Below are 12,688 nucleotides of genomic sequence, written 5' to 3'. Positions count from 1 at the left end.
AAAGAACTGATGGAGCAATAAAGCTGTCTTTCAAATGCAAATGTTAAAACTCTCGAATATGTTTGGCTCATTTTTAAAACAGATAAATTGTCCATATATAGTTTATTCTTTTTTTAATATTCTATTCTATTTTCATTTTATTTATGCTTCTTGACTGTTTGCAGTACTTGCTTTAATTTTTTAATTATCTCCAACATGTTTATTGTTTTGCACCAAGACCAAGTCCTTGTCTATGAAAAGCCACTTGGTAATAAACCTGGTTCTGTTCACGGTGAGCTACCTCAGCAGCTAATTAGCTCCATTTCTAGACATTACCTCAGGATGAAGGGCTCGGAACAGTTATTAAAGCTGGTTACTTTAATAAAAATGACACTTTATCATATTTGCTCAAACTGTCTCTATATCCTGACCGTAATACATGAGACAGTCTGTGAAAGGATCAGGTGGCTTTGCATCCTTTTAGTGCTCCTAATGGTGTTCACAAGATCCCACCACACCTGAAGAACAACAACCAATCAGAGTCTCTGATCTCTGCTCTTGAAGCTGCTGAACTTCGATCAAACTGTCAAACTAGGCAGCTCTGATCAAATATGAATCATGATTATGTTTCTGCATTTCCTATTTCTCACCACAACTGTTTTCAGAAACATATTTTAGTTGCTGTTCAGCTATAAAACGAGAAAATGTTCTCCGGCTGGTGGGCGGTGCTTAGTTGAGAGCAAACTGTCAATTTACAGCTTAACAATACACTGAAATAAGTTTCTGTGTTAACTTTTGATCGGAATTCATGAGCTTCGCGACCACTGATTGACAGCTGCGTTCCTCGGCTCTGATTGGTTGTTTTCCTTCGGCCACGGAAGAATCTTGCCAATGCCATTAGGAGCTTTAAAAGGAGGCAGAGCCACCTGATTTTCTCATGTACGTCTATCAGGATATAGTGACAGTTTGCGCAAATTTATTAAAGTTACCAATTGCAGCTTTAACAAAATGATGCCCTTGCAATCGTGTATAATTGCTTTTATTTTAGCAATCACTGATGTCCTCAATGGACAAGAGGTAAACAGACAATGAGACACATCTTCTATTTTTCCTCCCTCGGCAGGTTGGCGACATTGTGTCGGTGATTGACATGCCCCCGAAAGAAGACACCACCTGGTGGAGAGGGAAGCATGGCTTCCAGGTACGCAGCTCACACAACACTTTGCATGCTGAGAGCCAAAAAACACACACACCCGTTTTATCTTTCTCTGTCTGTTTCTCTGGCTGTAAGCTTCTAATTCGGTTTGTACTCGAGGTGTTTCAAGGACAAGGCGAGAACGTTGCTTTGTAAAAGCCCATTTCAAACACTCCCTGAGTTTGTCAAAAGACAAAGCGAGATGTGAATCCTATTTCATGTGAAGCTTTTCAGCAGATTACAGGGTGTGTGCCGCCGCCTGTAACGCCGGACTGATTCATATTCTTGCAGTCTTCACTACAATCCTACTACACATTGGAACTCTTGATGTTTACGACTTTTGTTACAATCTTCCCAGTTTCAGCTCCCAGAATCGTGTAGTTTTCATCTCCTCATGCTACACACCACACATAATCTAATTTTTGACTATAAGAAAACAAACTGTTAAATTATATATTAGTTATTTTGAAATGGAGGTCCTTGATAAACGATCAAGACAGTATGACCATGTTATGTGTGTGTGTGCATAGGCTACTTTCAGACAAATATGAACAAAACTATTTACTAAGTAGGCATTGAAACAGAAAAACTTTAGTGTTGGTGGGGGGATGTTGTTTAACGCACCGGTGAGACATGAAATACGATATAGGAAGTCCAGCTCGAGTAACACACTAGTGCGTTTAAAGGCTTATCAGACGGAAAAACACTGCACATCAGTTTGTAATACTCAGACAGGATTTCCCATCTCTGGAAAGTTACCACGTTATCTTTTGCCATCGAATGATCGATGCAGTTAACGGTACAAAGTAAGAATGTGCGCTTGCATGATTGTGGATGGCCAGATAATGCTTCTGTTGTCTTGCAACACACTTTTCCGTTAGCTGATCCTGCGTTTTTAATGAGTTAGGTTTCCGAGTGGTCCATCCGTCTCTACCATTCTCATGAATGCGATATCTCAGGAAATGCCTGGAGGGAATTTTGACTTCTTTTGGCAGAAAACGTCCACCTTCAGTCAAGGATGGACTTTATTTTAATTTGGAGGTCTTAATAATTCCTACGCTAATTACGACAATTTCACACAAATACCTAATAGGATAAAATGATGAGGCGATGACATTTTGGACGGATGTGGCCGTAAACTGAAGCTCAAGTGGTCTCAGTGTCCAGGGAAACCTGAAGAGGAACTCCGTGCTAAAAACACTTTGGACGTTATCCACTTTATTTATTTATTTATATTAATATTATTATTCAAACAGTCTTCGGCTCTACTGAAGGGATTAGTTCCAATCAGAATCTTTCTAGTGCAGCAGCAAAGCTCCCTGCGGTTTCGAGGCTCAGTCTGGCTGACCCTCCTCTGACCTGCCACCCCCTCACTACACTGCCCTCTCTCTCGCTCTGTGTGTGTGTGTGTGTGTGTGTGTGTGTGTGTGTGTGTGTGTGTGTGTGTGTGTGTGTGTGTGTGTGTGTGTGTGTGTGTGTGTGTGTGTGTGTGTGTGTGTGTGTGTGTGTGTGTGTGTGTTCTCTGCCTATAAGAAGTAGTGCTGCCAGTCGGGCTCACTGGCAGGGTGGCAAGACACAGAGAGGCTGTTTTCTTCTGATAGACGTTGACTGTGAGCCCACGATTACCTGCAGAGACACCTTTGCTCTGTTTGGGACTGTCCCTCTACTTCAGGATACTTCCCACTGAACAAGCCTGGAGAAGCGGCTGCATGCCGCACTTCATCTGAGGTGGTGAAGTTAAGGATTGTGTGGACGATAAGCCAGACAGTCTGAAGGTGATACTACCATACCTGCAGAGCAACAAAGTAAAGCACAGCAGATTATAGGACAGGAAGATTTTTTCATCAGGATGACTTATTCTAATTAATTTACAACTTTAGTTTTGTAACATTACTTTTTTTTTCAAAATATTACGACTTCTCAGAGAACTCAAATATATGGGATATGTTTTGAACAGTAGCAGAAATCTTTCTGAAACACATATGAACTATATTTAACATTGACTTGAACAGGTGCCACATGCTCATTGAAAGAGGTTACTTCCCCCACGCAAAAGAGGAAGTAAATAAGTAATGTGTTTACTCAGCAGGGATGACATAAAATGAGGAAATTTGATCGACTGGAGAGTAAATATTTGAAAGCAATACAGAATGCCTGAGAGCTGCATCATATTCCATTATATTTGAATTGTCAACTGCTGCCTGAATTTTGTATTTTCCTTTACATAAATGAAGACATTCCCACCATAGATTGATGCATAAAAATGTAGTGTTTGATGCTCAGAATTTCCCGGGGGTGGTCCTCCAGACTGCTTCATATATGTCATATTTGGGGATCGAATTGAGCAACACAAACAAGCCTGCAGTACCACCTGTGTCCATTAGGAGGTAGTCAGTCAGAAGAGGCTGTGTGTTTGTTTAAGAGCAGCAGGTACACAGATACATGTACCTAATCTATGATGTGAATATTCCTGCACCACCTGATCAGGTCTTTGTCGCGGTGCTTCTTCTAACAACAGAATCACACGATCACATGACAACAACACCTCGGTGTGGACACTGTGTCGTCTCTCTCTCTCTGTCTTTATTGTATGAACTAGATGTGACTGTGCTTCCTCCCACCTCACCCTGCCTGTCTCACTCCCGTCCTCTCCCCAGGTTGGCTTTTTTCCCAGCGAGTGTGTGGAGCTCATAAATGATAAAGTGCCGCAGTCCATGACCAACACGGTGCCCAAACCAGGTATTCCTCCTCCTCTTACACCACTCACAGGATATGTGTTGGAGGGAAGTTATTATCATGCCGGTTGATGTCTCACTGATATGACTGCATTTTCAGGAAGTGGGGAGGTCTGTGATGGATGACATGGCTTTGGGCGTGTGTATGTGTGTCACATCTTCCCAGCAAATATTGTTGCTAGTCTGACAGATCTGTGTCATGGAATTGATTTTGTTTTAAAAAATACGAGCTCTACAGTGGATTTATAGCTCAACATCAAGGTGTTAAAATGAGAAAATGCAGTGGAGTTAGAGATATAACCTGAAAACTAAATTTATATATATACAGAACCAAATCACATTATAATTATCAGTGTAATAGATATAATACAACTTCAATTTATGAGCACGTAACAGTGAAAGGAAACGCATAATTGTGACCCCTGATATAATCAGCTTATCATGTTATGTTGACTCAGCAGCGCTATGCAAATCCACTGCAAACTACTGTACTAATCTATTGCTGTCCAGAGCAAACAGATAAGCTCCTCAGCACACGCCAGAGTGTCAAAGACAAGTACATAACGGAAACCTGGAATCAAAAAGAACCCGTAACAACATTTGGCGGCTTCAGTCTTGAGATGAACTTAAACTTTGCCCTCACTTCTTCACACACTACAGAAATAGCAGCTCGCGTCCTGTTTCTGACCGAGCCCTTCTGATTAAAACCTCTTTGTGTACAAATCCACGTCTTACAAATCTAAAGATCGATCTAACCAATATGACTCACTGACACAACCACCCGGCTGGCTTCTAAGGGGCGGGGCTCTTAACCATCGAGAAAGCCTCAGAAAGACTCCGAGGTCTGCATGAAGTGATGACACAGCAGAAAAAACCCCCACCAGATTCACAACTACGAGGGAAGGGATGTCATTATAGGCGCGGCGTTTCGGGTGCCGTTGGACGCCCATGTGCCAATCAGGGGTTCAAACCCAAAGTTTTTTGAGCCTTTCAGACTGTGTGGCTGAACATAAATGCATATGGCGGTGTAGAGTTAATTGTTGCAGTGCACGCACAGCCTGCTCCCCACACGGTCCACCACTTATTCTGCCTGCCCACTCCCCTGCTTTTGAGCAACGATTTAATGCTTGTTGCTGTTTTGTTTTTTGCATGTGTCCTAATTTATCAGTCATGCTTTTTTTTTTCTTCACTGAGTATCCGCAGGTCAAGTAAATTATTTTAATATCCTGAATGTAGTCTAAAGATTTTCTTTTGAATTGCTCATCTGTGTTATTTATTAGTTAACTTTCTTCAATAAGAAATATGTGGCTTGTTTGTAATAAGCTCATTAGCAATAACCAAAATCTAATATTTGGGTTTCTATAACCTGCAGATGCCCTGTTATCAGTGATATGAACATGTTTTAAATGAACAGATCCTGGATCATGTTCATTATCAGCAGCAGAGTGAATAACTAAATGTAATGGCGTTGAAGCTGCCCGCTTGTTCTCCGCTGCGATGTGTCATTAATGCTGTTGTTGGATGTACAGTAGCGTTAGCATGTGTCTTGATTTGTTGCATCTGACTATGACTCCTCTGCCTCAGCCTCCCCCTGCTCTGGCCTGCAGCCTGCTTCTTGGAGTCTCTTCCCTCCCTGTGCGTGCTGGTATACACACCTCATCCACCTGTCAACTCACCCCGCATTCACTCAGCTCGCACACACTCACAAAAAACATTTTTACACTCGTATGACATGGATGTAATTAAAGTTCTAATCCTAAAGACTTCCTTCCCCGTTGATTTGATTTCTGTGGTGTGGTTTTATGCTACAGCTTGCAGAACTCCTTGAACAGCTAATTTGTCAGAAATACAACAGAAGAGCAACTAGTGCATCTTTTTGACAGATGTGAGTAACAGGTTTGCGTTGTTTTAACAAAGAAGTTGGTCAATAATTGGCCTTTTTTCCATCATGCCATGAGCAACCTCCATGTGATTTTATGCTGTAGTTTTATGAAGTGGTTTTCCACACAACAGCAGGGAAACTAAACATTGTTGGTTAGCTTGCTGAGGAGTTGGAGGTGTGCAACCTGTCACCTGCAGCTACTCAACAGCCCACTGTGGTTATTTGCCAATACCCCCTGAAATATTTAAAACGGATCCAAAAAATGCCAAAAATGTTGACACACCTGCGTTTCCTGTGCAGTAACTTAAAGGGATAGATGGGGTGTTTTGAAGTGGGGTTGCATGAGGTTCTTATCCATAATCGGTGTATTTCCTACAGTAGATGGAGGTTGGAGAAACGGACATTATTACCAGCTTGGCAGCAAAGCAATGTGCTGCTGTGGACGGGGGCAGCAGCAAAATGTATTTTAGATGCCTAAAGAAATCATTATCCATTAGAGAGTTCACTTTCTATTTAGAATAATTTCACTGCAGTACATTGCTTTCCTCTCTTTCTCCAAACTCCATCTGCTGTAGGTAAAACACCGACTATGCAAACGCACTTCAAAACATCCTAACTATCCCTTTAACACCGCTCTGATAGAGTGTGGCAAACAATGAGGCTGATATCAATCAAATCAAATCACAAACAGTAATGCTGGATTACATGCTGCATCGTTTCCCTCGCGTAGGCAAATTTAATCTTGTGCAGGAATGGCGGACCCCGCTACCAACAATGAAAACTACTAGAAATAGAACATACCGTAAAGGCTCTGAGTGGCTACTGCTGACAATAATGCTATAAATAGTTGCAGAAATGGAGTGTTTTCAAGAAAGTCTTATGGATTATAACTTTAGAGTTAAATTAAAGTAATCTCACAAAACAAGACTTGTTTTATTGATGAATGCAATGTTTCTTTAATTGAGTGTACTCCATGACTAAGCATTTTACTTTTATCTGCACACGGTCTCACAGAGCAGTTTATTGCCTATCATTTCGATGCAAAGCCACTGACCTCACAGATCCAAAGTACACTGTTGCCCTGTTCTCTAACTTGAAGTGCTTCTCTCCCTCTGCCGACTCTCTCACGTCTCCCATCATCCATCCAATCCATCTGTCTGTGGGTCCATCCGTCCATTGGGCTGCATGCAGACTTGGAGATGGAGAGTGTAATACAGGACAGTGCATGGGTGGCCGACCCGCTAAATCACTACAGCCTAAGTTCAGGTAGACAAAAACCCTTTGGCCGTGTTGCTCCGCCACTCCCTAACCAAAAAACTAACTCCACAACCCCAGTGATGTGTTTGCTCTTCTTATATGTCTAGTCTGTACCTGTGATAGCAGCTTGCGATGTGGGTTATAGCTTCACTCTACGCAGGAAAATGTTATCTTCTTGTTGTTGCATTACAAGTTTGCAGATCATGAGAGATTGCCCATAACCTTTAACACACTTATCCACATTATCTCAACACTCTGTTGGTGGACCAATAAGACATCTGAGCATGTATGACACAGATCTGTGAATATGTGTCTTTTTTTGTGAACTTTTCTTTACTTTCTTTTTTCTTTTCTTTAATTGCTCTAATCTCACATGAGAAAAGGTCTGTGTGATGCAACACTTGCCATACTCCCCTCCCCTGTTAAGTTTGTTCCCAGAATTCCAGCAGATTCCTTTTACATAATAAGATTCTTCTTGTCGTCCTGCTATATTTTGTGTTGCAGGTTTTGTCGGAATTAATGTTTTGTGTGTATACTGCGTATAAATGTTTTTGGGATTAGATGTAGTGGCGTAAAAAACGAATCCCACCCTTTTCAAACGTTCCTCTCAAAAAGAGAACAATCTTATCCCTCCAGTCCCCCCCCCTGTTCTTTTTCAGTTTCACTCCTCAAGGTGCATGCAAATGACTCCAGGGGTGAGCCAGCTTACTACAGCATTTCTCGAAGCGGCTGCATGTACGCCGTGTCTGGACGGGGGCCAGCTGTGTTTGTTGTGTGCGTCTGTTTGGTCGGAGCTGAAAGGCCCCGGCACCCCTGCCGTGGCACTCGGCCTCGACCGGCCTTGATTTATTTTAATCCTTTTACAATGAGGGGGCCTGTAAACCCATCCATTGAGCGCCGAGCTTTGTCCCGCAACAGTAAGAATCTCTGTCTCGCTCTCCATGGTGACCGAAAGAGCACATTCCTGCAGGGAGCCACGCAGCATTGGGAAAATATGTTCACTTCTGCCTTGATCCACTCTGCTCCACCACTAACCTTTGCTGTTCTTCATTACAACTATGGAAATTGCTACCACGCTGCGCCGCTCCAGCTAAAATAGAGACGATAGAAGCTAGTTATTAGTCTTCCATGTGCTTGTGATGTTTCTCAGTGGAATCGGAGAACAGAGACTATTCTCTTCACAGTAAAAAAAAAATACTCTTTTGTTGACATCAATGTGAAGATAAAGAGTTTTGGATGAAAAATGACAGTCTTATTTCCTCCCCAGACAGCCCAATAGACCTACTAGTAACTGACCCAGATGTAGAGCCCCCCTCCCCCCTTAATGCAGGCCTTCGTCATGTCTGGAGACCAGTGATTTGGGCAGCTGTGAAGACAGCTGGTTATGTAAGGGAGAGAGGACGGGGAAACCGGAGAGAAAATGTGTGAGACAGAGTGAGATTTTGTCCTCCTGTTTCCGAGGATCTCAGGTCATTTCCTGGTGCTCCGGTTCTGGGCCGTTGAAACTATGCAAGGCAACTTGTGTAACGTCTTGCTCTGTAGCTTCAAAAAGAGACCGTCGTCGTAGGCCACACCTTTGTTTGGATGGGAGGCTGCTTTTGATTACATACTAACAACCCAGGCTGTGTTGTAAACTGAGTGAGTGTGTAAAGCACATAGATCTTTTTTTTTTCTTTTTTTTAAACCCCTTTGCTCCCTTTAGTGGACTCACTGCGAAACGTTTGCTAATCAAAGTCTGACGCTGCATTACACAGAGTTGTATTGCATCATTATTGCGGATGTTGGTGTCTCATTACTAAGACAAGTTGTGTCGTGCAAAGCTTCAACGCGCACAGACGTTTAACAAGCAGGTATAAAATTCTGATTTCCAGCCGTGCTTGTGTTTCAGCATGGCGTTGTGCTCCTGTACATCAAAACTTGGAGTGCTACTGCTAAATACACTTCCTCGTTCTTACCGCATACCATAGAGAGACATAGATTATCCAGTTTCATGCAAAATAGCAGCTTCATGACACTTGGTGTAACACAAAGCTCTCACCCTGTTATGTGGTGTATGACATCAGGTGACTGGAGTTTTTCAGAACGTTGCTAATAGTCTAATAACCTAAAGGCATACTCCACTTGTTGCTTTACTCTTTCCACCACGTCTCTGACAACCAAACCGCCTGCTGCTGTTCTAACAATGCCTCGTGATTTACATTTCAAGGTATCATGACAAACATGTAACACTAAAAAGAACTTTACAAAGTAGACAAATGAATTAGAGGAGAGAAAACTCATGCCATTCTATTACATGATCAACTCAGGGAGAAAATGGTCAGAGTATGGTTCACTCTGTACTGTAAAAAGTTGTATCTTGCGGTCCGGTCTGTAAGTGATAGTGTAGGACACATACAGTATGACTATGATCGCTGCTGCACAGAACAAACTTGTACGAGTTGAACTTAGTTTGACTTTCTCAGTAATTTACCCCAGTGGTAGAATTATTGCTGGCTGATATTAGGGAGGAAAGCAAATTTGAGCACGGCATTACATACACGTGGAAGAAGTATTCAGATCTTTTACTTGAAGCTGGGGTCGGCAGCATCGGAGAAACCAGCAAGAGTACGCTAGACTTTAAGATTTCCAAATAAAGTAGCTAGTAGCATTAGCTCCAAAAGTCGCTAAAACTAGCAAGAAAGTTGGCAACACTGACAGCCCAGCCCTTCATGGCTTCCCTCTAAAGACACTCTCCCAAAATTCGCATTATCAATGTCAACATTGAGCTGAATAAAATGATTGAACAGATTTATTACAGTTGTGCAACTGCTACTGCCAGATTCTTTTTCTTCTTTTGTCAGAGCATTTGATCTATTGGTTGCTGTCGGGATGTTCTGACAATTTCCACAAATACAACAACAACAAAATTCTAAAATACATCATCCACAATAGCGTCAAGTAAAAAGTACAAATATAACAATGTCAAATTAAAATACTCCATTACGAGTCAAAGACCTGCATTCAAAATACAGGAGTATTATCAGCAAAAGTATTAATTAAGTATCAGAAGTAAAAGTACTGATTCTGTACTTTTACTTCTGCTATACAAATTTGTATTTATTATTTGGACTGAATCTTTGTTTTTTTGTGAAACAATGGATAATTCTACCTGTAGTGCCTTAAATTGTACTTAAGTACAGTACTTGATTAAATGTACTGAGTACTGATCACTATTGAAAATATCAGAACCTAAATGCAAAGAGAAATTTGAGGATCAGCTCAAAGAAATGTTTGTCTTTGTGTCACTAAAATTATGTCAAGTTGAAGTGATCACATGATGCAGTGGAAAAAGTCTGACTCCAGTCTTGTGATTCTGGACCAACAACAATTAGTTTGACTTTATTTTAACTCAACATGTCTGCTAAGGAACTAAGCCAGTTAAGGAATTAATAAGATCATGTTTTCAGAGGGCCAGGAGGCCCATCAGAGGGAGAGCTGGTCTAAAGTCGAGGTAAGGCCATCCTGTACATATGTTGGGAAGAAATGCAGGGATGCTGCTTGTTAGGATCGTGTTTTTCACTCTAAACCACCATTCCAATTGCCACTTGGCTGCATGCGTCTGTGCTGCCTTCATATACTGTCGAGAATATTAGAAACAAGCACATGTGCATGTCAGCATTATGAATATGCCTGGGGGCTGGTTAAGAGTACATAAACGCGATGTAAGCAGCTGATGACCAAAAGGATTGTGTGTACATATACAATCATCGGTTTAATCCTGTGTGTGCTTTGATTTTCCTTGCTGTTATTCAGAAATCTAAAAGCACAGACTGCAGGCATGGCATCACGTATTCTTGCTTTAATATGTTAACTAAAAGTTGTTAACTCGGCCCATCCGCTCTGTCGTATTCATTTAACATACAATTTCCGTCAATAGTACTCGCAGCTTTGTAAGAGTGTTATTAACAATTGAATATTACCATTTTTCCGGGAGCACCTGAAGGCATCATATGAGGGGTCGTAAACCGATACGTTGAGGCGCAGCTCCGTGTGGACACGAGCTGACTGAGCACAGAGGAGAGCCGACGCTGCTCTCGTGCTCCTTCTGTCTAAACTTCAAACTTTTATCAACTTGTTATTACTCATACAAAGGCACCTGGTCGTGTTTGCAGTATTCAGCTTTAGGTTTTAGCGCTATTTTGTACAGGTTTACGGTAAAAAGGAAACGATAAAACTTTGGACCTAGTTTGAGACCCTGTCAAAAAGCCCCAAGGCGAGTCCAGCGATATGGAGCGACGGTAAGAAAATAGGTTTATATTTGGAGTGTAATTGTATGTATTCGCTAAAGTATCCCTCATAGATATGATAGGCTGACAGCTTTATTTTTTCTAAACGAACCTACTACACCGTTAACAGTTAGGTTTATGCTCCACGTATCGAGTCCTACTGAGGATAAACTGTGTTTAAAAAAAAATGTGAAGAGACTGATTTTAGAATGATGGAAGAGGTTTCCTAGGTAAAAAAATAACTTAAGAATAATATTCGCCTCTTCTCTCCAAGTGTGTGTGTATATGTGTGTGTGTGTGTGTGTGTGTGTGTGTGTGTGTGTGTGTGTGTGTGTGTGTGTGTATATATATATATATATATATATATATATATATATATATATATATAGTGTGTGTGTGTGTGTGTATATATATATATATATATATATATATATATATATATATATATATATATATATATATATATATATATATATATACTGTGTATATATGTATATACTGTATATTTAAATTACCACTGTGCCAGAAAAGTTGAACTTTTAAAATGCAGTTCTGGAATTATTTTTTTATTTAGCAAAGAAAGAGGTTAAACATTTGAAATATATTGTTCACAAACTGTATAGTTGATTTGCATCTGAACAAACATCTCTATATGATAAAGCAGTGCCATAGTTTAGATGCTCAGTGAAGTCAAACCTACTCTGACAGTACCGGCAGTTCTCATCACTCATTTTTTTGAGAAAATAAAAAAAGTTATTTTATTTTTGATTTCATAATTGAATTTTGAATTTATATAACGATAATGGCTTTGGGGGAGGCCCACCCATTTGGCTCAGTGGTTTGTACATCCCTCTGTACTGATGCTGATATTGATATTTCATGACCCTTCTGTATGGATTCTGTTCCTGATTTCTCTCATGTGGTGTACAGTTGTACCATCTGGTAGAATTTCGGGCGGGACCACACAGGTCCTCTCCTCCCTCTGCTGGAGTTGTTTATCCGTGGTGCATTAAGAGTTTGAACAATTAGGCATTTTGCTCCGGCTATCACCACACACTTCAAGCCCTCCTGTCCAAACAGAGGTCACTGTCGGCCATGACTGCCTTTCTATAGGCAGACACTACTCTGTTGTTGTTTACACACTAGACGGCCATCCAGAAACACCAACAGGAGATTATAAGGATGTGTTAATGAGTGTTAACTCAGTGTTAGTGTTCTGTTTTTCAGTTTGATAAGCAATGCAAACAATATCTCTGTGGTAGTCGCCTCTCAATAGACGCATATCCTTTTTTCAATGAGAACGATAAGGGCATGAAGTTGGCTTGTTGAATTTCTTAACTGGCTGTCAAAGATACTTTAGTAAAGCATTTTTTCA

General features: G+C 41.0%; 1 protein-coding gene across 6 annotated transcripts in view; it reads left to right on the top strand.

Moving 5' to 3' along the window:
- Positions 1-12,688, top strand: part of arhgap32b (Rho GTPase activating protein 32b) — a 120,444-nt gene that overhangs the window by 87,267 nt on the left and 20,489 nt on the right. For 3 of the 6 annotated variants that reach the window (XM_068721415.1, XM_068721418.1, XM_068721419.1), the window contains 4 exons: positions 1,103-1,180; positions 3,832-3,913; positions 5,494-5,544; positions 6,983-7,057. In XM_068721415.1, coding sequence (XP_068577516.1) covers positions 1,103-1,180; positions 3,832-3,913; positions 5,494-5,544; positions 6,983-7,057 — 286 coding nt within the window. Of the gene's footprint in view, positions 1-1,102; positions 1,181-3,831; positions 3,914-5,493; positions 5,545-6,982; positions 7,058-11,104; positions 11,326-12,688 lie in introns of those variants that run through there. The other 3 variants (XM_068721416.1, XM_068721417.1, XM_068721421.1) reach the window with 3 other exon arrangements.

The sequence above is a fragment of the Cebidichthys violaceus genome, unplaced genomic scaffold, assembly GCF_023349555.1.
Source record: "Cebidichthys violaceus isolate CVI_PGR_0920_01 unplaced genomic scaffold, fCebVio1.0.p SCAF_27, whole genome shotgun sequence".
NCBI classification, from domain to species: domain Eukaryota; kingdom Metazoa; phylum Chordata; class Actinopteri; order Perciformes; family Stichaeidae; genus Cebidichthys; species Cebidichthys violaceus.
The sequence above is the reverse complement of the archived record's forward strand: the minus strand, read 5'-3'. Positions and strand labels throughout refer to the sequence as shown.